At 55.1% G+C, this 25996-nt stretch overlaps 1 protein-coding gene across 1 annotated transcript in view; it reads right to left on the reverse strand.

The window, feature by feature from the left end:
- LRRC75A (leucine rich repeat containing 75A) overlaps positions 1 to 23450 on the reverse strand; it is a 34714-nt gene extending 11264 nt beyond the window's left edge. The window contains exons 1-2 of the mRNA XM_025280511.3: positions 23198 to 23450; positions 894 to 1022 (exon numbers count right to left, since the gene is read on the reverse strand). Of these exons, the coding sequence (XP_025136296.3) occupies positions 894 to 1022; positions 23198 to 23449 (381 nt within the window). The 5' untranslated portion in view covers position 23450. The remainder of the gene's footprint in view (positions 1 to 893; positions 1023 to 23197) is intronic.
- Between the last annotated feature and the right edge of the window lie 2546 nt (positions 23451 to 25996).

Here is a 25996-nt window from a genome sequence, read left to right on the forward strand (position 1 = left end):
GGGGGCCGTCCCAGGACTCCTCCACCCTGCCCTGGCTTCCTGCTCCTTCCTCCTGCTACAAGGAAGCATGTTTTTTACAAACTGCTGGAAATTGAGGGATGGGAGAAAAGACACCAAAACAGAGAGGAAAGCCCAAGTAGGCAGCTTCCCTGCTGTGGCTGTCCCCTCCCTGCCCGGGTCCCGGCCTGGACTGTGGAGCCAGCGGGAAGGGGAATGGATCTCCCACCCTGAGGGGCTGGGCAGCGCCCACAGAGCCTGGAGAGCCGCGGAGCCAGGCAGGAAGTGGACCTGAGTGAAGCGGGTGCATGTAAAACGACACTCGGTCCAGAGAGGAAGACCAGTGGATGTGGTGGGGAGTGTGGTGAACTGAACGGCGGGCAGGGCCGTGGTTACCCTCACACAGCACCTTTGTGCAAACTAGACAGAGCTCACCTCTCGGTGGACGTGGTCCTGCCCCTGTGCCATGGCTGGTGGGCAGAGAGAGGGCTTGGACTGAGCTGTCTCCTCCCGCCCCGCCTGCTCTGTGCACGTGTCTCTGTGCAGGATGCAAACTATGCAGCTGTACATGGCAGCCCTGGCCCCAGACAACAGGGGCGGCTACTCAGCTCCAGGCCTTAGACGCCATTTTCCAAGGGCAGCCAATATGGGGAGTGTGTGAAATACTTTTAAACGTTGGCAATCAATCCAGATTTGATGCACCTGGTGGGCCGAACAAAGCCAGTACTGAGAGTGCAGGCGTGTAGCCTTTACTATGGATGCTGGGCCTCAGGTGCCTGAATGAGGGGCCTGGGCAGCATTGACCAGCCCCCCACCCCAGGCACCAGGCTGTTCTGCCCAGGAAGGCGCTCGCCTCACACCCCAGACCTGGCTGGCTCAGACCACGGCTGCCCTACCGGCTTGGGGCAGTGGATGTAGCGGGCCAGGCTGATGATGAGGTCATGCGTGATGGGGTCCACCAGGTTCCTGAAGCTGGCGTAGCGGTACAGGACGTCGTCCAGCGAGGTCGATTCCATGCCTAGGTCCTGCAAGAGGGGAGGATGGCCAGAGATCAGTGAGGCCCCCCTGCCCTGCCCTGGAGCCCCACCCAGCACACCCGGGGCAGCCTGTGGAGGTGGGTTACAGTCCCTGGGGTTGCAAAGAGACACAACTGAGCGCATTTTCACTCTGTGTGGCAGGCGAGGCTGGGAAGGTAGGAATTGGAATTCAGACTGTTCATATGTGGATGAGAGACCTCTTCCCTCTTGGGGTCTGTTTCCCCACCTGTGAAATGGGCAGATGGACTATGCCAGCAGTTACCAAACTGTGTTCCAAGGTCTTGGGGCTGATAAGACAAGAGGGAGGCCAAGGGTCAGCAAGTCTTTGGGCCTAGTTCTCAGCAGAGCAGCTCTGCTCGCTGTCCTTCAGTTTTTTTGTGTGTTTTTTGTTTTTTTAAGGCAGTTCTAATGCCAAAGTCTGAAAAACCTGGACCGGATGGCTGCTTGGGTTTCTTGGGTTCCTACCAGCCCTACCCTGTCTTCCCACCCCCGTCCTCTCCAGGCCAGTAGAAGTCATCCCATCCTGGAAGGACCAAGAAGACCCGATCTACTCACCCAGGACGCCGGGGCAGGTGTGGGAGGATGTAAGTTGTCCTTTCCCAGAGGCCCCCCGCCCCCAGGGCCATGTCCCCATCCTCTCTGTCAGTCTGGACCCCTCCCAGCCTGCTGACAGTGTCTCCGTCTCTCTGGGCAGCTCTTATCTGGAGTCATGAAACTGTTGCTGGGGAGGGGGCCGAGGGTGGAAGGAAGGAAGGGGGTGGGGAGGGGGTCTCCCCAGGAAGGCAGACGTGGCCCTGATCACGCGCTCTGGGTAAGTGAGTCATGGCCACCCCGCCCTGTGAATTCCAGCTGGGGTGGGGCTCCCGAGGTCCCAGGGCGCGGGGTTATGAGAAGCTGCAACATGGAAAGACCAGACGGGGCTGGTGCGCTTTTATTGCTTTATTTCTTTACTTCAACCCCACCTCCTGGAGGAGGAAATAGCCGCCAACTCCAGTATTCTTGCCTGGAGAACTCCATGGACAAAGGAGCCTGGTGGGCTACACAGTCCATGGGTCGCAAAGAGTCCAACACGACTGAGCAACTAACACTACATTTTCGACCCCACCTAGGTCCATGGGGTGCCTGCGCTACTTCAGAGCACCTCACACTTCCCGAGGACCCTGGGCCACTTCCAGCATCCCTGGTGTCCTCTCCATGTCCCCCACCACGCCAGTGTACTGGAGACAAATGTGTCATGACCACACTGACAGTCCTACTGACCCTGCCCACCAGGGACCTTGACGCTCTGCTCTGGCTGCATGTGGGGGTAGGGTATGGGGGGCGCAAGAATCACATCCACATGCAGCTCCTCCAGGCTGCCCTGGGCATAGCTTTGGCCTGGGAGGGGCTGGTCTGCCTTGCAAATACCAGGCAGTGAGGAGAATCCTGGCTTCCTCATTATGGGTCTAAATGGCGCCATCTTTAGGACCTGTGCATGTGAAGTTCCTCATCAGGAACCCTGGACACATCAGCAGGTACCCCAGAGTCACCGCTGTGGGCAGCTTGGCACGGAGAGTGTCCCTGGCCTGGGACCAAGTGGGTCAATGGCCAGCATGTGCCATCTCGAAGAGGTGGGGCCCCCACCTGAGCTTGAAACACCAGGTTTGGGGGCTCACTCCAGCGGGAAAGGTGAGGGGTATGGCTTTCCAAAAAGCAACCAGAGATTCACACAGCGTTTCTCAAAGCATGAGGGGTGACCCTCAAGACCCTTTCAGGGTTCTGTGAGGTCCTCTTTTCCAAATCGGCACGATAAAATTTTCTCTGTCGACTTCAACCAAAACAGCCTACTGCAAGAGATTAAACACAGAGCAGCAGGTATGAGGGTTCAGCTGTCTTCCAAGCCGGCCACACACGAGAGAGATTCACAACGCCATGAAACAATATGGCTCTCTTCACTGTATTTTTTCTTTTGGAAAATATATTTTCACAAAAATTTACTTCTTCCACATGCAAGCTTATTAACTTTATTTTTATTTATTTTTTTTAAAAGAATTTCTTCTGGGCCTAGAAACATCAAAGTCTTTTTTTTTTTAAGATTTTTTTTTTTTTAATGTGGACCATTTTAAAAGTCTTTATTGAATTTATTACAATATTTCTTCTGTTTCGGGTTTTGGTTTCCTGGCCATGAGGCACGTGGGATCCCAGCGCCCCAACCAGAGGAGGTGGAACCCACACCCCCTGCACTGGAAGGAGAAGTCCTAGCCACTGGACCACCAGGGAAGTCCTGAGCTTATTAATTTTAAATGAGTGAATAAATAAATATTTAAAATGTTTGTTTTGATTTCTTCTAGGTAGACAGCCTTTATTAGATATGACCCATACACAAAAAACCTCTTTGAGGCCCTCCATAATTTTAAGAGTGTAAAGATTCCTCAGGAAATTAAAAGTAGAGAATTCCCCGGGAGTCCACTGGTTAGGACTCGGTGCTTTAACTGCCGTGGGCTCAGGTTCAAGTGCTGGTCAGGGAACTAAGATCCTGTAAGCCACATGTGTGGCCAAAAATAAATAAACAACATTAAAAACAGAACTACCATACAACCCAACAGTCACACTTCTGGGTGTACATCTAAAGGAGACGAAAACATACTACCAAGGAGATGTCTGCACGTCCATGTTCACCGAGAAGTTACTCATGACAGCCAAGTCAGAAACAATCTAAATGCCCATCAATGGATGACTGGATATGGCAGATGTGGTCTATATATACAATGGAATACTATTCATCCACAAGAAAGAAGGAAATCCTGCCATTTGCAACAATGTGGATGGACCTTGAGAACATCATGCTCAGTGAGATAAGGCAAAGACAAAGACAAATACTGCATGATTGCACTTAAATGTGGATCTAAAAAGAACTGAACTCTGAAAAACACAGTGTGCCGGGGCTGGGGGTGGGGGAATGGGAGATGATGTTGAAGGTTCGTACTTGCAACGAGAAGACAAGTAAGTCCACAGTACACTGTTAAAGAAATGCACACAGGTCAGCCATGAAAGACACCAGAAGTATAAACATCAAGCTTGCTAAGAGATAAGACCTTAAGTGTTACCAACACTAGAAGAAATGTTATTTATGGGACAAAAACAGGGGTGTTGGCTAATGCTACAATGGTAACCATACCATTATGAATGTATCAGATCAATACAGTATATGCCTTAAAATTGTTATATGACAGTTATATCTCAATTTAAAAAAGAGATAGAAAGTATAAATAGGGCTCTTAATGCCAAAAACACTTGGGGAACTGCAGGGATGGAAACAGGGGTACCCTAGGAGACAGTACAATTCACCATGGTCAAAGGGTGGAAACAACCCAAGCGCCCATCAACTTCCACAGGCACATGCATAAAAACGTGGGATATGTCTGTGATGGAATGTTCTTCAGACATACAAAGGAACAAAATATGACATATGCTACACTGTGGCTGATCCTTGAGGACTTTATGCTAAAAGAAATCAGTCACACATATGTGTGAGGGTTCCACACATATGAAGCAGTCACATTCATAGATGCAGAGTCTATGCATTCATAGATGCATAGAATGGTGGGGGCCAAGGGCTTCCGGGGAATTGCTGTTTCAGGGGATTGAATTTCAGTTTGCAAGATGAAGAGTTCTGGAAACAATAGTGTGATGGTTGCACAACGATATGAATGAGCTTAATGATACTGAAGCATAAAAATGGTTAAGATGGTAAATTTATGTGATGTGCATTTTTTTTTTTTAAATGGGCTTCCCTGGTGGCTCAGCAGTAAAGAATCTGCCTGCCAGTGCAGGAGACTCCAGTTTTATCCCTGGGTCAGGAAGATCCTCTGAAGAAGGAAATGGCAACCCAGTCCGGTATTCTTGCCTGGGAAATTCCATGGACAGAGGAACCTGGCAGGCTAAGTTCATGGGGTTGCAAAGAGTTGGGCATGACTGGGTGACTAAACAGCAACGACAACAACTTTTTAAAAAAGGTCCTAAACGCAAGGGGGCAAACACAGACACCTTCCTGGGAAATGAGGGAGAAGAAGGGGGCAAATTTATGTGGCAATTATTTTTCCTGCCTGTCCCACCTGGTTATTACAATTTTTCTCACCATGGGTATTTCTAGCTGTGGGTATTTTCTTTAAATTCTCCTTCCATGTCGGGGTCTTTCCATCTACAGACATGGACTTTTCGGAGCCTGTCTCCTCATCAGGAAAGCCGCGCTCTGAGTATCTCTGGACTTTCTCTCTTCCCGTGTTGTACCCACCGCCGTGGAGGGCCCACGTTTGCCTCAGTCACTGACCTCGTGTCCTGCAGCATCAATCCCATTCCCACTGCCCTAGTTAGGACTGTGTGCCGGCTAGCATTCTGAATCCTTGCAATTCTTATTTTCCTTGTTAATCTCCCTTTTCATCTTGCCCTGTTGTTTTCTTTCCATCTCAGCTTGGCCTCTTTTCGTGACATTCTGTGCTTTTTTCACAAAGTTCATTTCCTCCGGAACCTGCCATAGATCATTACAGAGTCAGGGTCCGGCCTCCACACATTTCCCTGATGCACAGGATTTTTTCCCCACTTGTTCACCCTTGAAGGGGGGGCGATCTAGTGAGATCCCCCCACCTATCAAGTCTAGTGTGATGCTGTGATTTACAATACATACATACTTGGGCTTTCTGGCACGGAGCTCCTAAACCCTCAGAATTTCCTAAATGATGAGAGAGACAAAGGTGCCTTTTGTTATGAGATGACATTTTAAAATGCTTTTTGTTAACAAGGTGACTTTTGGAAAGTCCCTTGGTCATCTGGAAATGGGGCTGGTAGCCAGGGGAACCAATCTTGTCATTAGTGAAAGTGAAGTCGCTCAGTCGTGTCCAGCTCTTTACAACCCCATGGACTGTAGCCTACGAGGCTCCTCCATCCACGGAATGTTCCAGGCAACAGTACTGGAATGGGTTGCCATTTCCTTCTCCAGGGGATCTTCCCCACCCAGGAATCGAACCTGGGTCTCCCGCATTGCAAGCAGATGCTTTTACCATCTGAGCCACGAGGGAAGCTCTTGTCATTAGAGGTTGGGAATTTCAGTCCAGCCCCTGACCTCCAGGGAGGGTACGGGGGATGAAGAGAGTCAGTCACCAGTGGCCAGTGAGGTCATCAGTCACGCTGACTGATGAAGCCTCGGGAAAATCTCCACAGTGCAGCGTCCGGAGAGCTTCTGGGTCTGTGAGCACGGGAGGTGTGGAGAGTGGACACCAGGGGGGTGTGGAAGGTCCTGTCCCTCCCCACTGCTGGGTCTGTGCCTCTCTCCCGTCGAGCAGCTCCTGAGTTACATCCACTATGTTAAACTAGTGAGTAGAATGTTTTCCTGAGCTCTGTGAACCACTGAAGTGAATTCATCTGACCTGAGGAGAGGGTTGTGGGAACCTACAGCCAAGAGCTGGGTGGTCAGATGCACAGTTGACCACCTGGACCTGTGACTAGAGTCTGCAGTGGGGGCTGTCCTGTGGGACCGAGCCCTTATCTGCAGGGTCGGACACTCTCGCTGGGCGAGTGTCAGAACTGAGTTGAACTGTAGGACACCCAACCTGCGTGGGATAACTGTTCGTTGTGGTGAACCACACCCACACGCCGAACTTCTGACCTTGTCCCACGGCTGCCTTCCTGGGGGAAGAGCTGAGTCCACCTCTCAGGTTTTGGTTTGTAAGGAGGCCAGCTTGGCTGGAGGCCACATTCGGGACACTGAGCCAATGAAACTCTGACCTTGGGGAGGGGTGTCTTTGCCCATCACCATGGACTGGGTCTCCCATACTTCAAAAATGAGGTCTGCGGAAAGCCACTATGTGGTCAGTATCCCAGGACCTCCCTGTCCCTGGCCGAGCCCAGGGGCCACAGTGGACTTCCGGTGGCCACGGCTCTCGGGTTTCCTCTTCTGCCTGCCTGGTGGAGGCGGCGTCTGAGGGCCACTTTCTCTGAATACACTCAGAGAAGCACGGGGAAGGTGCAGGCAGGGGAGGACTCCAGCAGTGCTGTGTCGACCCCCAAACCGTCACTCTCAAGGGGAAGGGTGGCCGCCTGACTTCCTCAGATTGCGGAGAAGGGCTCCCTTTCCCCCAGGAGACCTCGGCTTCCTGGGGGAGCCGGGTGGCTCCGTCTGTCTCAACAGAGCAAGAGGGAGATCCTCCCAGGCTGCCCACCTGTCTCTGTTTTCAGGAATTTTCATCTTTTTTTGGCGTGTCTCCTCAGGTATTTTAGGGGAAAGCTGGGGGAAGCCACACAGGAGGCTGCCACGCACACGCTATTTTAAACCACAACCACCCCCTTCCCTTTTAAGTTCCAGGTTTCAAGCCTGTTCCCAGGAGGGAGGCCCTGCAGGAAGCGAGCTTGTTTCTGTCTCTCTCTTCCAGGCATGAAGCTGCGGCTTCTGCAGTAACACAGTCTGGGGAGGGAGCGGACGGCCGGGTCCGCATATTAACCAGCAAAAGCGGACAGCTGGCACTGGAGCCGACGGAGCCTGTGCGCTCGTGCTCTCGTGCTCGGGGTGGGTAATGAGGCTGTGAGCAAACAGGGTCCTCCTGAGGACAGTAATTAGTCCAGAGGGCAAGCAGGGAGCCGGCAGGCTGCCGGTCTCCTCCTGGGCCCAGTGCATCAGAGGTCACTCCTCTGGGGAAGGACACAGACTGGGTACTGGCCTCGCCTGGGTGCCAGCTCTGTGTCCCCTCCCCCTTGACATTCTAGCTGCCTTGAGGATTCCCAGGAGAGGGACTGGAACTGTCGGGTACCCACCAGAAGAAGAAGCTAGAGGATCTCCACGGGCAGGGACCCCGTGCAGACACTAGGCAGCTGCTCGCTGAATGAAGACAACGGCCTCCAAGGAAGGTGGCTGTTGTTGTTCAGTCGCTCAGTCGTGTCTGACTCTTTGTGACCCCGTGGACTGCAGCACGCCAGGCTTCCCTGTCCTTTGCTATCTCCCGGAGTTTGCTCAAATTCATGTCCATAGGGTTGGTGATGCCATCCAACCGTCCTCTGTCGCCCCCTTCTCCTCCTGTCCTCAATCTTTCCCAGCATCAGGGTCTTTTCCAGTGAGTCGGCTCTTCACATCAGTGGCCAAAGTATTGGAGGAGGAACGGCAAACCACCCCAGTATTCTTGCCATGAGAACAATACAAAAGGAAGGTGGGCAGAGTCTTAAAATGCCGATGGGAATGGAGGAGACACCTGGGGCCAAGCACACACAGAGTGCGAGAAACCAAAATGGATGCACCAGTTAAACGGTAGCCCCTGAAAGACAAGTCCACACTTTTAGTCCCTGGAATGTGTGAATGATGTCTCATTTGGAAAAAGGGTCTTTGCAGATTGATTACCTTAAAGTCCTCAAGATGAGACCATCCTGGCTTATCCAGGTGGGCCCTGAACCCAACAACAGGTATCTGATAAGAGACAGATACAGGGGAGAAGGGGACAGGAACATGGAGGCAGAGACTGAAGTGATGCAGCTACAACCGTCAGCCTCAGGGGAGACTGGGCTTGACTTGAGACTTTTGGTCTCCAGAACTGTGAGAGAATAAGTTTCTGTTGTTCTAAGTCACCAAAGAGTTTCTCTTGATGGCTCAGTGGTAAAGAACTCACCTGCCAATTCAGGAAGACATGGGTTTGATCCCTGGGTCTGATCCCTGGGTCAGGAAGATACCCTGGAGTTGGAAATGGCAACCTACTCCAGTATTCTTCCGGGGATAATCCCATGGACAGAGGAGCCTGGTGGGCTACAGTCCACGGGGTTGCAAAGAGTCAGATGCAACTAGACAATAACAAGTCACCAAATTAGCAGTCCTGGGAGACAACAGATGGAAATGGAGGTGACATGTTTCTCAGTGATGCACCTGGGTGAAAAGAAAAGGTCAGGCCAAGTGGGCTGGAGCCCTTTTCTCCTCTGACTGCTGCTGACCTCAGGCAGGAGCACAGCTGCAGGCACCTGGGAGCATCACCGGCAAAAATGTCCTGCTGTTTTCACCAGTCCTTGGTCCTCTCTGGATGAATGTACCCCAACACACTCTCCCTTGCTGTCTGCTCCCAGAGGCGGGACTGGGCTGGTCAGAGATGCTCCCTGAGATGGCTCCAAGCCCAATATGAGAAAGAATATTTAAAAACAAGTGGTAAAAGAAATCAATGGGCATCCCTGGTGGCTCTGTGGTAAAGAATCTGCTCACCAGTGTGGGAGACTTGGGTTCGATCCCTGGTCTGGGAAGATCCCACATGCTGTGGAGCAACTAAGCCAGTGCCCCACAACTATTTTGTCTGTGCTCTAAAGCCTGGGAGCCGTAACTACAGAGCCCGTGCTCTGCAACAAGAGAAGCATCTGCAATAAGAAGCCGAAGCACGGCAACTATAGGGTAGTCCCTGCTCTTCGAAACTACAGACAAGCCCACGTGCAGCAACAAAGACCCAGCATAGCCACAAAAAATTAAATAAATTATTAGGAAGAAAACATTCTGACACATGCTCCAACAGAATGAACCTTGAGGACATTATGCTAAATGAAGTAAGCCAATCACAGAAGGGGCTCAGACTGTATTATTCCACTCATATGAGGTCCCTAGAGGAGCTGAATCCATAGAAACAGGAAGTAGGATGGAGGCTGCCAGGGGCTGGGGGAGGTGGTGCAGAGTTGGTGTTTAATGTGGACAGAGTTGTAGTTTGGGAAAACAAAGAGTTCTGGACGTGGATGGCTGCACAACAATGTGGATGTACTTAATGTCACTGAACTGTACTCCTCAACGTTGGTTAAAGGAAGTTTTATGTCATCTATGCTTTACTACAACTAAAAAAAAAAAATCAAGTGGTGAATTCACAGGCCCTGGAGGTATGTAAGAAGCAGAGAGATCTCTTAGCTCAATGGTGGCAGGATTTCTGTACCAGGAGGGAAGTGCTCTCTAAGGACTCTCTCTCCCTTCTGGCTCCCTGGGAGTAGTCGTTAGCGTGGCCTTGGATGCAAGATCCTGGAGCCAAGGGTGTGCAGCGTGCGCCGTCCAGGAGGACATCCAGGAGGAAGCTGAAGAGGTGGGGCCTCGAGGGAGGAAAGCTCTGGGAAGGACCATGAGAGGAGCAACGACAGACAGAACCCAACCCAGAGAGGAAGCCACCCGGATGGGGAGTTGGAGGAGGAAGAGTTTGGGGGTGGGAGGTGGAAGTGGAGGACTGCAGAAAGAGGAAACTGGAGGACCCTGGAGACCACCCCCTGGAGGTGGCACTGGGCCTGTGGCTACCCTGCTCCCTTGACAGTGTCCTTAACTCAGACAGGGTTGAATCAACCAGGACATACGGGAGTGAAGCAGCTCAGATATCTCAGAAATGTGTCAATCTGGCATCTCACACATGTGTAACCTTTTAGAGGATCAAGTGGGCTTCCCAAAGAAACTGCCTGCCAAAGCAGGAGATTTAGGAGACTCCGGTTCAATCCCTGGGTCCAGAAGATCCCCCCAGGGAGGGCACGGCAACCCACTCCGGTATTCTTGCCTGGAGAACCCCATGGACAGAGGAGCCTGGTGGCTACAGTCCATGGGATCGCAAAGACACAACTGAACGGACTTAGCGCCCACACACAGAGAATCAGGTAAGTCAGAGAACCTAACAAATGAGACCTGCGTTCCAATTTGAAAGGGGTGAGTGAGTAACTGAGGTTGGGCTTATGATTTTAAGCAGCCCGCCGAGGGAGGATTTGGCCAAGTCTGTGACAGTTTTGAAATGTTTAACAGAACTTCATATCTATCCTATTTATAAGCTTAATATGTTACATTTTAAGAACTGCTTAGGACCTTGGGAAAGTCCTGTTTTTTAGGATGGCTATTTACAAATTTAGGAAAACTGGACATATTAAATTTGTAAGAACACTAAGATATCTAAATAAATTTAGTTAACGAAGTTATAAGCCTCCTACCCTTAAATGTGACCACTGAAATCTACTAGATTCATAAACAGAATAATGGCATTTGTAGATTAAACTTAAAATGTTAGGGAAATGGTAGGCTTTAAGTTTTTCAGTTCAATATATTGAATCGTAAGTGAGAAAATCAAGCACCCATGAGCACTGTGCGTATGTGTGTGTATATATATGTGTGTATACATATATGTGTGTAGGGCAAGTGTGTATGTACATGTGTGTATATGTGTATGGATGGGTGTGTATATGTAAATGGGGTGTTTGTGTATGTGTGTGCAGTTTGTATGTGTGTATATATTAATGTCTGTGTGTGTGGAGCGTGTGGTGTCTGCACAAAAAGGCCCCAAGGACCCTGTAAACCTCCCAGGGACACAACAACGAGGCCGAAGTCGGTTGGCAGGCAGCTGTCCTTGTCCTTGTATCCCCGGGGAAAGAGGCATTGAGTGTGCCCACACCCACGCCCACACACTCAGACTTTGGAAACACCAAACAGCAAAGCAAAAGTCACGAAAGCAACCTCTGCCCTGGCCTCTCCTTGAAGGAAACGTGCCAGTGCTGGCCTGCTTGCTGGCGAGCCCACTCCTGCCGGGTGCAGGGGAGGAGCTGGAGCCCAGGAGATACCCACGGGCGCTGCTGGCAGGCCCCCCCGCAGGCCCTAGTGACCACTGCCCCCTGCCTGCTGGCCCACCTGGCTGAGGGGCAAGGATGGGCTCTGGTCCCATCGCAGAGCCCGTTCTCATCCCCCAGGGGTGGCTGGTGACTCCTGTGCTCCCATGAACACTGGCCCTGCGGGGTCTGAAGGTGGGCAGGCACCCCTCCTCAACCGTGACAAGTGCCCGCGGGTCTGCTCTCCCCGCCAGGATGCAGCAGGGTGGCTTCATGGCTGCGTGCTGTTTGTGTTTTAACTTTGAAGTCTTTAAAATAGACACCCTTTGCACAAAGCAGGCCTCTGGAAAACACATGTCTGACCACTGCCAAGTGTAATTCAATTAAAATCCAAGAAGCAGCAGTAGCAACAAATAAATAACAAAAGGATGCTTTCTCTTCAGAAAATCATAAAATCAGCTGGAGGCCCAGTAGGCCTGAGGGGGTCTGCTCTGCCGTCTGTGGTCACGGGTCCACCCAGGCTCTGCTGGGGCATGATAGGAGCCCCCAGGCCCAGGCTTGAGTTAGCCCCTAGGTCAGTGTGGCCCTGGGCACCCTCCTGTCCCACTGCACGACAGCACCCCCACCTACAAGTGAGCTTGTCACCAGCTCTTTCTTCCCAGAAAGTGGGAGAGAACAGCAGAAGAGGCCTGGATCACCAGGGTTTGGAACTCAAAGAAGAAATTCAGCAAATAGCACTGCATTCCCCCCATTGGACCTTTCAGCTACTGTGCTTTGTGACTCTGAAAGGCTGGTGGCATTCCCACTATTATACTCCCCAATCTTCCTTTCCAGTCCCAACCAGCCCCGCATCTTGTGGGTCTGGGATTCTACAGAAAGACTGGGGCCAGCGGGTCCCTGAGGTCTATCGGCTCCTGCACTCCGTGGATTCTCAGCACTCTGTCATCCATCCTGCATCCTCCAGATCTCTACTTAGGAAATAATCTGTCGCTGAAGCCTTCCGAAGCGCACTTAAGCCCATTTGTCTCTCTTGCGGTTAATGTTGTCCATTTTAAATGAAAGGTTTGGTCCATTGTGGAGGGAAATGTAGGTGACAAAGAGGTGGCGGGGGTGACTTCCAGGCTCCTTCTATCTGGCTCCCTGACAACCTGCTTTCCAAGCAGGACACATCTCATGGGAATAGCCTGTTTCTCACGGTGAGAAGTCAAGGACCTGAGGGTTGTGAGCGAGTGGCAGAGATGGGGGTGGGGTGGGCCCTGGAATTTCTTACTCCACCTCCCACAGCTGCCAGCCCTTGGAGAACATATGTAAGTCAAGGTTGTCCAGAGAAACAGAACGGATAGGGTGTGAGTGGATGAGAGGGAGAGGAGGGAGGTGTAAGGAATAGTGACCATGGGATCTGGCAAATCAAACCTGGACGGCAGGCTGGGACCCCAGGAAGAGCTGCTGCCGCCACCTCCCCAGTCTAAACACAGCACCCCTACCCCCAGCCTCTCCTCTCAAGGTCTTCAACCGGTCGGACAAGGCCCACCCACATGTGGAAGGCCGCTTGCTTTACTCAAGGTTGACTGATTTAACGCTGCTGCTGCGTGTGTGCTAGTCACTCAGTTTGCCCTACTCTCTGTGACCCCATGGACTGTAGCCCACCAGGCTCCTCTGTCCACGGGATTCTCCAGGCAAGAATACTGGAGTGAGGAGCCATTCCCTTCTCCAGGGGATCTTCCCGACCCAGGGATCCAACCTGGGTCTCCTAAACTGCAGGCAGATTCTCTACCATCTGAGCCACCAGGAAAGCCTGATTTAATGCTAATATCATCTAAAAAATACCTTTGCAGTAAAATCTAGACTCACATCTCACCAGAAACTGGGTACCATGACCTCACCAAGAAGGCACATAAAATCAACCGCCCACGCACACTGAGAGTCTTTACCACTTTACTTTTTTTATTTTTTATTTTGGCATGTGAGGGGGTTCCCCAACCAGGGGTTGAACCCAGGCCCCCACAGTGAAGGCCCCAAGTCCTAACCACTAGGCCACCAGGGAACCCAAAGGGTCTTTACCACTTTCAATCTCTAGGTCAGAGGCAAGGCCCCAGGCACAGCCTCCAAGAGCAGAGATGAGTCACACGGGATGGGAAGTCCAGCTCGAATCCAGCTCACACTCAGGTGTGGGGCTGGGGGGGAAGTGCAGGGAGAGGAGGAAAAGGCCCCCCAGGCTCCTGGCTGAGGGTGAGCCCTGCCCATTTCCCCAAGGCCTTTTCTCTGGGCAGTGGGGAGGGCAGGAGTGCACCAGGGAAGGAGCTCTGGCCGGCAGACTCTGCCCCACCCCACTCCTCCTTGGGGCCTCACTGCCCCACAAGTGGAAGAACCTGGGGCCACAACCAGCAGCACCGAGAGGTATCGGTGAGTCCCAGAGACTGCAGGGCGAGGGCAGTGTCCCTGGGCAGGGAGCGGCTCTGCCCGTCTCCGGGAGTCACATAGTTTGTCCTCATTTTCCAGGGACTCTGGGAGGGCAGCGGTGCAGGTGGAGGTGGGTGGAGTGAAAGGGCCCAAGCAACAGGCCCACGAAGGCCCAGAGCTTCCTGCCAGGGTCTCAGGCTCTCTCCCATCCCAGGGTCCCTGGGTTCTGTGACAGGTTCTCCTCAGCAGCCAGACTCCCTCCAGAGCAGGGCCCACATGCGACACACCTGCTCGCACGTCCCCAGCCAGCTGCCCCTGCTCCTCTGGGTTTCCTGGCCAGCTGCCACCAGTCTTCCAAAAGCTGTTTCTCTAATTCCACCCCACTGCCCGCTCTCCTATTCTAGGCCTTCCCCCACCTCCCAGAGCCCCGTGCCCCTCAGAGTGCCCCCACGTCTGAGCCCTAGCTCATGGATCATCCTCCCAATGAGACACGTCACAGCACAAATACCTTTATCAAGCTCCCCGTGCCTAACCGGGCCTATTCTCAGCCAGCAGGCGATTTCTGGAGACGTGAGAATTCTCACAACGGGTAACTTGGAATCTTCCGTGTCTGTTTCCATCTCCGAGAACCTTCCCCTCCCGATGGTTCCTAGGCTGGCAGCTGCTTGGAAACCCCGTGGGAGTTTTTACCCCAAAACTCCACAACTCCAGGAGAAAATGGGGATGAGGTCTGCAACTGGGAATGACAGGAAGTCCAGAAAACAGGCTCATTCCAGGAAACCTCAACTGAAGGGAGTTCTTTTATCTGGAGAGGTGGATGGAGGTTATTTACAGGAAACGGGAGCATCCAGAATGCGTGCATGCTAAGTCACTTCAGTTGTGTCTGACTCTTTGTGACCCCATGGACTGCAGCCCGCCAGGCTCCTCTGTCCAGGGGATTCTCCAGACAAGAATACTGGAGTAGGTTGCCATTTCCTTTTCCACAGAGACAGGGATATAAACAGTCTGGGAAGCTGGAGGGGAATTCCTGGGTCCCTAGGACATGGTGGGGGATTGGAGATGATGGGAGCTTAGCAAAGAAGGCGTCTTGAAGGTCCCTGCGCTCCTAAGTCCTAGGGGCCTGACTCCAGACTCACTGAGGGCGTCTTTGACTCTGTTTGACACCACTGGGAGAGGCAGGAGTGTTAGGCTGGAAGAAGGTGCCCAATTGCTTCAGCTTCCCAATTGAGGAGGAGGGGGACAATCGTCCGGCTCAGAGGCAGCAATCATTCCATTCTGGCTGGTACTGCACTGCTGCCTGCTTCAGGTGACATGGGAAGGCTGTGCCCGAGGCCCACATGGGAGAAAGGCTTCAGCTGATAAAGACTGGACTTCTGCATGCCTTCACCAAGGTGGCTAAGTACGGCTGTGCAGGGTGTGCACTGCACAAGGGTGTCTGGGTGGGGTTGAACTTGCCGAGCTTTGACTGTGTCTCAGCTGACCAGACAGGTGTCTCCCACTTCTCACAAAGGCACTGTGTGGGCCTGGGGTAGCCTTACGTCTCCCTGGAGGCAACTGAGGGGATGAGGCCTCCTTGGGCCCTCTGCACTCTTCACTGAATGGCCTTCACAGCTCCAGTCCTTGGCTGCCAGGAGCAGGGGTGTGGCCACGCTCCATGGAGGGGCAGTGAGCTCATGAAACATGCCCCTTACAGGGACCAGTCTCTCTTCAGGCTGGGTTCTGCTCTCCTCTTTCTCCAATATTAATCCATCTTGGCCACCACCATCTCAACATCTTATTTTAACAAATAAGCCACTGAAAAAAGTACCAGTTAGGTCTTCCCTGGTGGCTCAGTGGTAAAGAATCCACCTGCCAATGCAGGAGATGTGGGTTTGATTCCTGATTTGGGAAGATCCCACATGTCACAGAGCAACTAAGCCCGTGCACCACAACTACTGAGCCTGTGCCCTAGAGCCCCGGAGCTACAACTACTGAAGCCCATGTGCCCCAGAGCCCGTGCTCTGCAACGAGAGTAGCCACCGCAACGAGAAGCCCAAGCGCTGCAAATAGAGAGTAGCCCCATTCTCTGCATCCAGAGAAAAGTCCATGCAGCAACAAAGACCCAGTGTAGTGAAATGTAAATAAATAAAAGAAAAAGTGCCACTTGGAGAATCTGCTGGGGGACAGATGGGGGCCAAGGGCATGAGAAGGGGTTGTGGGCAGGAGAGGCTCAGGCCTGAGTACCAGGGCCACTGGGAGGGACTGTCAGGGCAGGTGAGACAAAGCCCCACCTGGGAGCTGGTCCACTTGGGAGCCCTGAGGGAGGAGAGGTTTGTGCCCATATGTGGGTATCAGTCCTAGCTCTTGCACAAACTGGAGACAAGGGAGTGACATCAGAGCATGACAGGGACTCTGGCTCACGTGTGAATGAACGGGTCCATCCTGAGGCCACAGGAGCCTGGTAGAAGCTGTGAGGTGGTCGGGAACCTCAGTGGTTACCTCAGCCACATAGCCTCTCACTGTGCTGGTGGGCAAACTGAGGCCAGAGAAGGGAAAGGGGCTGGTGAGTTAGGGTCTGTGCTGGGACCAGGGCCAAGGGCCCCCGGTCCCCAGAGAAGGCTGCCACAACTTGGAGCCCTTTTACGAGGCCCCGCTGAGCACATGCTGGCTTCCTGATCCTCATAATCTGTCCATGAGGTGGGGGAACAATTTTACTCCTGTTTCTCCTGCCTCCCGGGGCCTAGAGCAGTACCTGGAGGGGCAGACGCCAGACTGTACGACAGACAAATCTCTTCGAGGTCTTTTTTTTTTTTCTTTGAGGTCTTATTTTGGCTCATCTGTATTTTCTCATTTTTGAACAATTGTCTCGTTCAGTTGCTCAGTTGTGTCCGACTTTGTGACCCCATGGACTGCAGCACTCCAGGCTTCCCTGTCCTTCACCAGCTCCCAGAGTTTGCTCTAACTCATGTCCATTGAGTCAATGATGCCATCCAACCATCTCATCCTCTGTCCTCCCCTTTTCTTCCTGTCTTCAATCTTCCCCAGCATCAGGGTCTTTTCCAATGGGTTGGCTCTTCATATCAGGTGGCCAAAGTATTGGAGTTTCAGCTTCAACATCAGTCCTTCCAATGAATATTCAGGGTTGATGTCCTATAGGATTGACTGGATGGACCTCCCTGCAGCCCAAGGGACTCTCAAGAGACTTCTCTAGCACCACAGTTCAAAAGCAGCATTGTTCAAAACAATGATGATGCACTGTTTTTTTTAAAAAAAGAAAACCTACCATTTCTTACTTTAAGTGAGATCCTGTCGATCTCATAGAACTATTTAAAGAGCTAAATAAACAGGAGAAAATGCTTTATGGACCGGGAAGCAGGGCACGGGCAGGAGGGATGTCCCTAGAACTTCCCCCACTCAAGGCGCTGGCCCCTACCAGACTAGACAACAAAATGACCCCCACTCCTTCCTGTTCTCACGGTCCCCGGCTGCCTTCCTGCCATGAAGGCTAGGGGGTGGGGGCAGCCCTGGGAAGCTGACCAAGATGATCTGAACAACAGAGATGCAAAGTCTGCTTCTCACCCAGGGAAAGGGAGAGACACAGAGAGGAGACGGTGGGAGGGGGAGCGGGAGAGGCTGAGAAAAGCTGGGATGCAGAGGACAGCGTGGGCGGGGGCAGCCGTGGCTGGGGGCACGGCCCTCAGGCCCGACGTGAGGCCACCCTGCAGGTGAACACTGCCCTTCTCTATTCCTGCCTGACTCCTTGTCTATACTGGTGAAGATGAAGTTAGAAACATCGAAATGCCACATCGCCTGAACAGCAGCCGTCGGCAGAACTCCATATGGCTGCAGCAGCCAGGAGTCTGAGCTAATAAAAGTTGAAAAAAGAAAAAAAAAAAAAAGAAGGCTGGGAAATGCTCCCAGAGAGCCACGTGGGCGCCGCTTGGGCCAGCGAGTGGGGTGGGGAGGAGAGCCAGGCACTGTGAAGGCCAGCCCCCACCCCTGCCTGGCTGGCCAAGGTCACTGTGCTCATTAGGGACAGCCACCTCTTCCAGAGGCAGCGATGGAGCCTGCCATTTTTGACCACTGCCCCCACCCCAACCCCTGTTTCTCCTAATGAGAGTGGATAGGACACAGCTGGCGGGCCAGGGGAAGGAGGTGGATGGCAGGCTGAGACCCCCACTTTGGGGAGGGGATCTCCTCAGATGTGGACCCCACCCCTCAAGCATCCTGATGGGGAAGCCAGACCAAGACCTGAGTCACCTGGAAACTCTCTTGCAGGTGGCTTCTGCCTGCAGGAGGTGGGGGGCAGTGTTTTGGCGGGTGCAGGGGGAGCCCGAAGGAGGTCTCTCCCCACCAGACCTGCAGTCAGGACAGCTGGCTCAGCCTCAGGCCCTGGCGTCACTCCTGGCCACACAGAGGTGGCCACATCCCTGGCCTTGGAAATCAGCAGAGCAGGCCCTGGCCTGGGGCTCCCCCTGCCTCGGCATCACTGGAAATGCCCAGCCTGGCCAGAGAGCAGCAGGGCTTAGAAAGGGAGGAAGCTGTCTCTCTGCGGATGGAATCAACATGATTCAGCACAAGGAGCGTGGAGGCCGGGCCCTCCCGCCAGGCTCCGCTCCCTGCTGCCACCTCAGCGGAGGCCCCAGACGGCACTTGCCACGGGGTCCCTGTGGTGCCCACGGAGCCCAGGCACCATGCCACTCCTCTCTCCAAGAACACCACTGCCTGGCGGGCTGCCAGGAACAGCCAAGCCCTGTGGACAGGGCTCCTGGGAATCCAACCAAATGAAAGCAAACTTGCCAGATCTCTCGACCGCACCCATGGGCCTGGCAAATAAGCCCCGGGGTGCACAGCCCAGACCCAAGGGCTTGCTGGGGACACACCAAGACAGCGTGTCCCTGGCACACGACTCACTGCAGCTTGCCACAACCTGTGGGTGTCAACTGCCTGCCAGGGACAGAGGTGGTGGTGGGGGTCTCCACTCTCAGGAACTGTGGGACTTAGTCTAACAAAATGGACAGTGGGAAAAATGACGTACATACGGATGGTTAAATCCATACAGCCTAACGGGCAACTGAATCTCAGAGTCCATGGGCTGACGTGGCCCAGGAGGGTGGCCTTGGAAACATAAGGAGCATTCCATGGAAGTGAGGACGTGCATCCCAGGTGGAGAAGAACAAGATCAAGGCTAAGGGTGGGGAACTCCCTGCTTATTCTGGGGGTTGTCAGATGAAAAAGGCAACCTCTTGCTCATCTTTCTGCCGAGCCTCTGGGTCCCCAGGGAGACTTATCCAGACCCCTGGGGCAGCCAGCACCCTAGGTTCCTGAGGGCTCTTTTCTGCATTGCAGGGGTGGCTTGTGTTCCCAGGTGTAGTGTGGGGCCAGCCCAGTCACCCTGGTCACGTGGCCTGAGCCACAGCATCAGGCTGACTCTAGAACTGCCCTGCCCAACAAGGCTGCACTGTATAAACCAACCCAATCAGATCCTCTTTACAGAAAAGCTGGGAGATGGGCCACTTCAGCCTGGTGTGTGCTGGGGGAACTGAGCCCCTACTCTGGTGCTCCATGAGGCTGAGAGATGACCGAGTCTGGGACCTGGGGACTCAGAGCAACCCCTGTACCCAAGAGATGACCCCCACCTCCTACATGGGCTGGCACTCACCCTCTCTCCACGACTAATGGGTCCTTCTTCCCAGGGCACCTTGAAGACTGCAAATGTGAGCCAAAGACTTAGGAAGCAACACCTGGAGAAGGCGGAGGTCTGGGGGAGGGGACCAGAGCAGCCTCTTTCATCCACAATTAGCTTCTTTCACCCCCCAACTCCCTGAGCACTGGCCCACACTGCTTCTGAACTTTCAGTGAGTTCTGGCCCAGACTGAGCCCTAGTCAGGCAGACAGAATCTAAAACCTCCTGGGCCTGGCCTGAGAAAGGGGACCGAGACCCTGCCAGCAGCCCGGCCAGACCCCAAGCAGATCCTCTTGTTCCTTGCTGTTGTTGCCGTGAGAACGGGTTTAGGTTTGCAGAGCCAACGCAATCTCACACAGTTGTAGCATCTGCTCTGCTCAGTACCTCAGATACCCTCAGGGAAACAAGGAACATAACTCACAGGTTATCGGCTGGGTCCCAAGTGGGAGCAGACTGAAGACCAGAATGCAAGCTGCCCGAGCTGACCCTTGGCCCTAGGCTCTTCTCAAGATGGCACAGCTCCTCAAGGGAAGGGGACTCCCCTTGGCTCCTTCCCTCAGCAGGCAGCTTCCTGGGAGCCTGCTTCCCTCCCCACTGCACAGCTCAGCATCCTAAACACCAAGGAGGCCTCCCTATACTGCTTGGGCAAGGGACATGCAGGGACAGGCTGGAGAGTCTCCAGTCAGGAAACTCCCCCAAATCTAAGACCAGAGAGACTCCTAGATTCAGAAGCAGAGGCACCGGCAGCCACAATCCTTCAGCCCACTGCGACTGTCACACGTGGTCCCCAGGCCCCTGTTTCCACATCCTTAGCCTGTCGCAAGTCACACAGGTGGGGAAGGAGAGGTCCCAGACGGGGGTGTATTCTGAACCTGGGGTCTGTGAACCCTCCAATATTCTCGCAGGACTGTGAATGTTGGCACATTGTTCTGGGAAGAGTGTGGAGAGATCGTTCAGGGCTACAAAGAGCTCACGGCCCATAGAGACCAGGACAACCTCCAGCCCCCTCCCACGGGGCTCTGGGCAGCCACACACATGGACAAACACAGGAGAAGGTGAGGATGACCGTGACCGTGACCATCTGGGCTCCCGTTCCCTCTGCCTGTTCACCTGTTCACCAATGCCCACCCTTGTGCTCTGTGGGGCAGGAACGGTGTCCCAGCATGACCGAGCCCTGAGCTCCGCACACCCACCTCCGCCTCCTGTTACTGATGCGCCCCTGCTGGTCCGACCCTAGGGAGCCCTGGGTGTTTCCTGTCTCTCAGTGACTGCTCATTCGCTTTCTGAACATCACCACCCCTGGCCTAGAGGAGAAAACTGGAAAGGAAAACAAGATTTGGGGGAAAGAGCCACTTCTGTGCACAGCACAGATGCAGCCCCTCATCCCTCCAAACAGCCTCAGGGTCCTAGAAAACCACCTCTTGCTTCCCACGGACATTTGGACACTGGGGCTCCCGTCCCATGCTGCCCAGGGCTCCCAGCCACTCCCTGGAGGGCCCTGATCTGCACCTTAGGCAGGTCCGTTGCTGGCTCTGCAGAGCCCACAGACCTCAACCAGAGGTCACAAAAGCCCAGGACGTGCCTGGAGCAGGAGGGCAAGTTATTCTGCTGTTTTTGCAGCAAAGGGGAAGCCTGGCTGACCTCCTCCGACCCCCATCAGCTGTGCCACTGTGTCAGGACAGAAGAGTGTCAGGACACCAATGAGACACCATCTGTCAGGAAATGCTCCCTGTCTCAGGGACGCTGTGGGTGACACAGACAGTATTAGTCGCTCAGTCGTGTCTGTCTCTGTGACTCCATGGACTGAGGCCTCCATCCATGGAATTCTCCAGGCAAGAGTATTGGAATGGGTAGCCATTCCCTTCTCCAGGGGATCTTCCCGACCCAGGGATGGAACCCAGGTCTCCAGCATTGCAGGCGGATTCTTTACTGTCTGAGCCACCAGGGAAGCCTGTGGGGGACACAGGGATGTGTCTACTCTCCAAAACCAGGGGGAAGCTCAGGTTCTCCAGGATGTGGAATCACACTCATCCTGCAGGCCCCACCCGAACGACTGGCCCTGCGAGAACAGGGGCTGCACTCTGCTTTTTCAGCCCCAGGGGGGCGTGCCTCGACCCCCACCGTCAGCCCCTCCATGGTCCCGTACCCTCTGCAGCACCCACCCCAGTGCCGGGAGACAGCATACGATCAGAGAAAGCATCTCACCGTCTGGTTGCAAATGGATATGATGGTCTGGAAAACCCATTATTCTAATAGAAAGCAAAACAGTTTCCACAGAGGCCATACCCTGGCTTTCAGTTCTTGAAAGACAAAGAAACACACACCACTAAAAAGTTACTAAGTGTGGAATGTCATCTTTCTCTGAAGATTCAGTTCAGAGATGGAACCTGGGGAAACAGCGGCGTCTCAGGTAGCCTTCTGGATGCTGTTTGGGAAAGTGGAGGGGAAAGCAGAAACCCCAGGCTTCCCAAGCCCCCAGGCCTCTGCCTCCCTCTCCCTGTGCGCACACACCTTGGGAACACACACTCCAGGGTGACCACACACCAGATACACAGTGGGGTAGGGGGCTGCTACAGACTCCAGGAGGGATGAGGGTCTGATTGATTTCTGAAGCTCCCCCCAGGAAGGCTCTCTGACGGCCTCTTTCAACAGTGATGGGAGAACTTCAGACAGGCCACCTCAGAGCCCCTTCCCCATCCCCACTGGACTCCACCACTGAGCCAGAATATGGGGCTTGGACTCAGCTCCCCTGCAAAGGTCGGCCAAGAGAACCCTGAGGGATGCAGGAGGGGCGCCTTCCTGCCTCTCTCCCACTGGACAGAATCCACGGAAGGGATGAAAAAGTGAAGAAGGAAAACAAGCCCAAGAGAAGTGGACAGCAACGGCTCCAGGGAGACCCAAAGCAGAGGGGACCCGCCAGAGGTGCCAAGGCAGTCCCTAACCAGGGGGATCAGGCTGAGGGCAGGGTGCAGGCAGCCTTGGAAGGCCCTGCGGCCAGCCGGTCCCACGGGAACCGGGCCAGCTCCCCCGCCCCACCGCTCGGCTCCAGGCTGAGCTCCGGTCAAAGTTAGTCAGGGGAGAGAAGACGTGTCTCCCACCTGAACCCCCTCTCACCCAGGGTGCCTCCAGACGAGCGAAGCCCCTGGGGGCTGGAATCTCACCAGTCCCAGAGCTGTGCCCTTGGACTCCCCCTGGGGAAGCTGACAACTGCGCATTCCTTGAGGACCCTTGATGGGATAGACTGCCAGTGGGTAGGGGGTAAGAGAAGCACCTTGGCGCAGGCAGGCGTCCCCTCCCGCCCACCGCCCCGGGCCAGCCTCCTCCGCTGCCTGCGGAGGAGAGAAACGGGGACGTTATTCCAACAGGTCCCCCTCGGCCGGGCCTCTCCGGGCAGCCTTCCTCCGCCCTGCCCCGAGGCCTCAAATTCAGAGGCAGCGCCGAGGCACCTGCGGCTAGACCGGGCCCGGTCCCCGCGAGAAGGGGCCCGGGCGGTGCCCCTGGCGCCCCGGGGCCTCCTGGGCAGGGGCGGGGCGCCCCCGCGGCCCCTCCCGGCGCTCACCTGGCGCAGGTGCTGCAGCAGCGTCCCCGCCTCCTCCCGCCGGCCCTGGCGCAACATCCGCAGCAGCTCCTGGACCATGCCGACGCGCCGGTGGTAGGGGGGCAGCCCGGCGCCCGCGCCCGCGCGCCCCGCCTTGTCCCCGGCGCGCAGCAGCAGCGACGCCCAGAAGTCGGGCCGCTCGCGCCGGGGGCCGGGCGCCGCGCCGGGGCCGGCTCGCTCCGCCAGGCTGCCCTTGGTCTGCCGGGTGCCCATGCCGCCGCCGCCGCCGCCGCCGCGCTCTCCGCGTCCCCGCCGCCGCCCGCCCGCCCCTCGGCCGCCCGGCGCGCGCCTCCCGGGCGCAACTTTGGGGGAACTGTTGCGCGCGGGCGGGAGGGCGGGCGGGGGCGCTGGCCGCGCTCCTCCTCCGCGCTCCCCGGGCGCGCTCCCCCGGCGCTCGCCGCCCGCCGGCCCCGCCCCGGCCCGGCCGCCCCGCCCCCGGCCCCGCCAACGCGCGCCTCCGGGCTCGGCGCGCCCCTCCTCGCCTCGCCGCCCCTTGGCTCCGCTCGCCCGCCCTGCGCCCCCTCCTGGTCCTCACCACGTTCCCCAGATGCTACACGATCGCGCGTGGATGAGACCTACGGAGCGGGGCGGGGAGACATGCGCCCGGCGACATGCTGAAAGTTTGGAGAATCGAGGCGGAGTGGGGCTGGGGTCTCAGCCCCAGAGTCGGGTTTCTCAAAGTGGGCGCCGCGGAGAATCCGCGCCCAAGTCGTCCGAGGGCTTGTTGAGAACGCCGACTCCCGGTCTCGCCCCAGACCCGCTCAGTGAGAATCTCAGCCGTGGGACCTGGCGATCTGCATTTTTAGCCTCTTGGCTGATTCTGATGGACGCTCCTTTGAGACTCGGCCAGTGAGGGCCGGTGCTGGTGCAGAAACCAGGTGCAAGGCTGTGTTAGGCCGAGCCCGTAGCCTGCACCAGTCCAGTGTCAAAGGAGCTGGACCATCTAGGGGCAAAGAAGAGTCCTTTTCTCTTGTTTTTGCTAGCACACCTCCAGAGAAGGGTCCTGGGGGTATACCCCATGCAAAGCAGCGGGAGCATGCCTGCAAGTAGGCCCCACTGCATGTCCCTACTGTCCCCATTTACCTCCCACCCCACCCCCTACCTGGCCAGACCAACCCTCTTGTCTTTAGTGCACCTGATCACCCCCTGGCTCAGACGGTGCTTGGAACGCCCAGGACAGCCCAGCCAGAGAGAAGGCCCAGGCACCTGGGGACCTTCCCCAGACGGACCACGGACCACCAGAGGCCTGGGGTGACTGCCCTGGTCCCAGGTGGGGGCTGCAGGAGGAGCAGCAGTCATGTCTCTTGCCTCTGACCCAGGGCCTGGGTGCTGCTTTGGGACAGCGTGGGCTGTGGGGCAGGAGAGCTGGGGTCTGCTGTGTCCTGAGTCTGGAGCATCTGGCATGTCTCTTCCGTGTGGGATGAGAACACTGTGCCACGAATTGGGAGAGTTAAGATCGGGGTGGTGGTGTCAGAAACTCCGAGAGGATACACGTGTCCCACTCTGTGAGTGACTGCTGGGTCAACCCCCAGTCCCTGGAGGACGGCCCTGTGTGCCCCTCACTGGCTTGCTCTTCCCTCTGGATGTCCGGCTTCCGAATGCCCAGCTCTGCTGGCAGAGAGCATTCAGTCTTCCTGAAGGCTGGTTTCACAGGGCTGGGTGACATCTTCCAAATTAATCCCCACCCTTTGTATGTGGGCATCTCCAGAGGACCCCAGCTGGGAGACACTTCGGTGCCTCTCATCTCTAACCTGCAGGATCACAGGCAAGGTGGCCACCAGGAAACCTGCTGACCTGGCCCCTTCCCAGGGATGGTGGGCTCCCCCCACCTGGAGGCACACTGCAGCTGGAGTTGGCACATTGACTGGTGGAGGGCATGGGGCTGGGACAACACCATCTTGGTGGAAGGTGGCCCAGGCGATCCTTAGAGTGGGGTCTACTCTCTAGTTGCGGTACTTGGGCTCCCTCATGGGCCTGGTTGCTCCGTGGCATGTGGGATCTTCCCAGCTCAGGGATGGAACCGTGTCTCCTGCACTGGCAGATGGATTCTTTACCACTGAGCCACCAAGGAAGCCCTCTTCCATCTGTTGAGAAAGGAAACTTGTAGTTGCTCCCATCTCTCCGTTACCAAGGCCCCATCTCTCTTCTTTCCTTTTGAGCCAAGTTTCTTGGAAATGCCTAGTATTTACGTCCATTCATTCCTCACACACTGTCTCTTGCCAGTGACCCAGTTGCTAAATTCAGTGGCCACTTTCAGTCTTCCTTGACTCTTAAGCAGCATCTGATCCCGTTCCCTACTCTGTTTCGAAGAAAACTGCACTCCCTTGGCCTATGGGGATACTGCTCTCCTCCAGGGACGCCCTCTGGGGGCTTCCTGTGTTAGCTGAGTCCTTTCCTCGTCACTGCCACCTGGGTGCAGGCACAGACCTCTGCCTTGGCAATGATATTTATCCTCATGGCTTCACGAGACATGCACACACTCATGACTCTAAGTCTTGCTTTCTAATTCACAAGCTGAAAAGTTAACCTGTCACTGATTCTCGGATGCCAATGGAAGACGTGACACTCCAGGATCAGAGATGTACGGCTTTCTACTCAGGCACACGTAGTGTGAACATCAGCATATATGCATCGGCTCCCCTGGCCTCCGAGTCCCACGGGGATGCTGCACCTGTCGCGGGTTTACATCACCAAGGGTGGAGGATACCCGGCTGGGGAATCTACCGGTTATATCGGAAGCAATGAGCAAGCCTGGAGGGA

Source organism: Bubalus bubalis, chromosome 3, assembly GCF_019923935.1.
Source record: "Bubalus bubalis isolate 160015118507 breed Murrah chromosome 3, NDDB_SH_1, whole genome shotgun sequence".
NCBI classification, from domain to species: domain Eukaryota; kingdom Metazoa; phylum Chordata; class Mammalia; order Artiodactyla; family Bovidae; genus Bubalus; species Bubalus bubalis.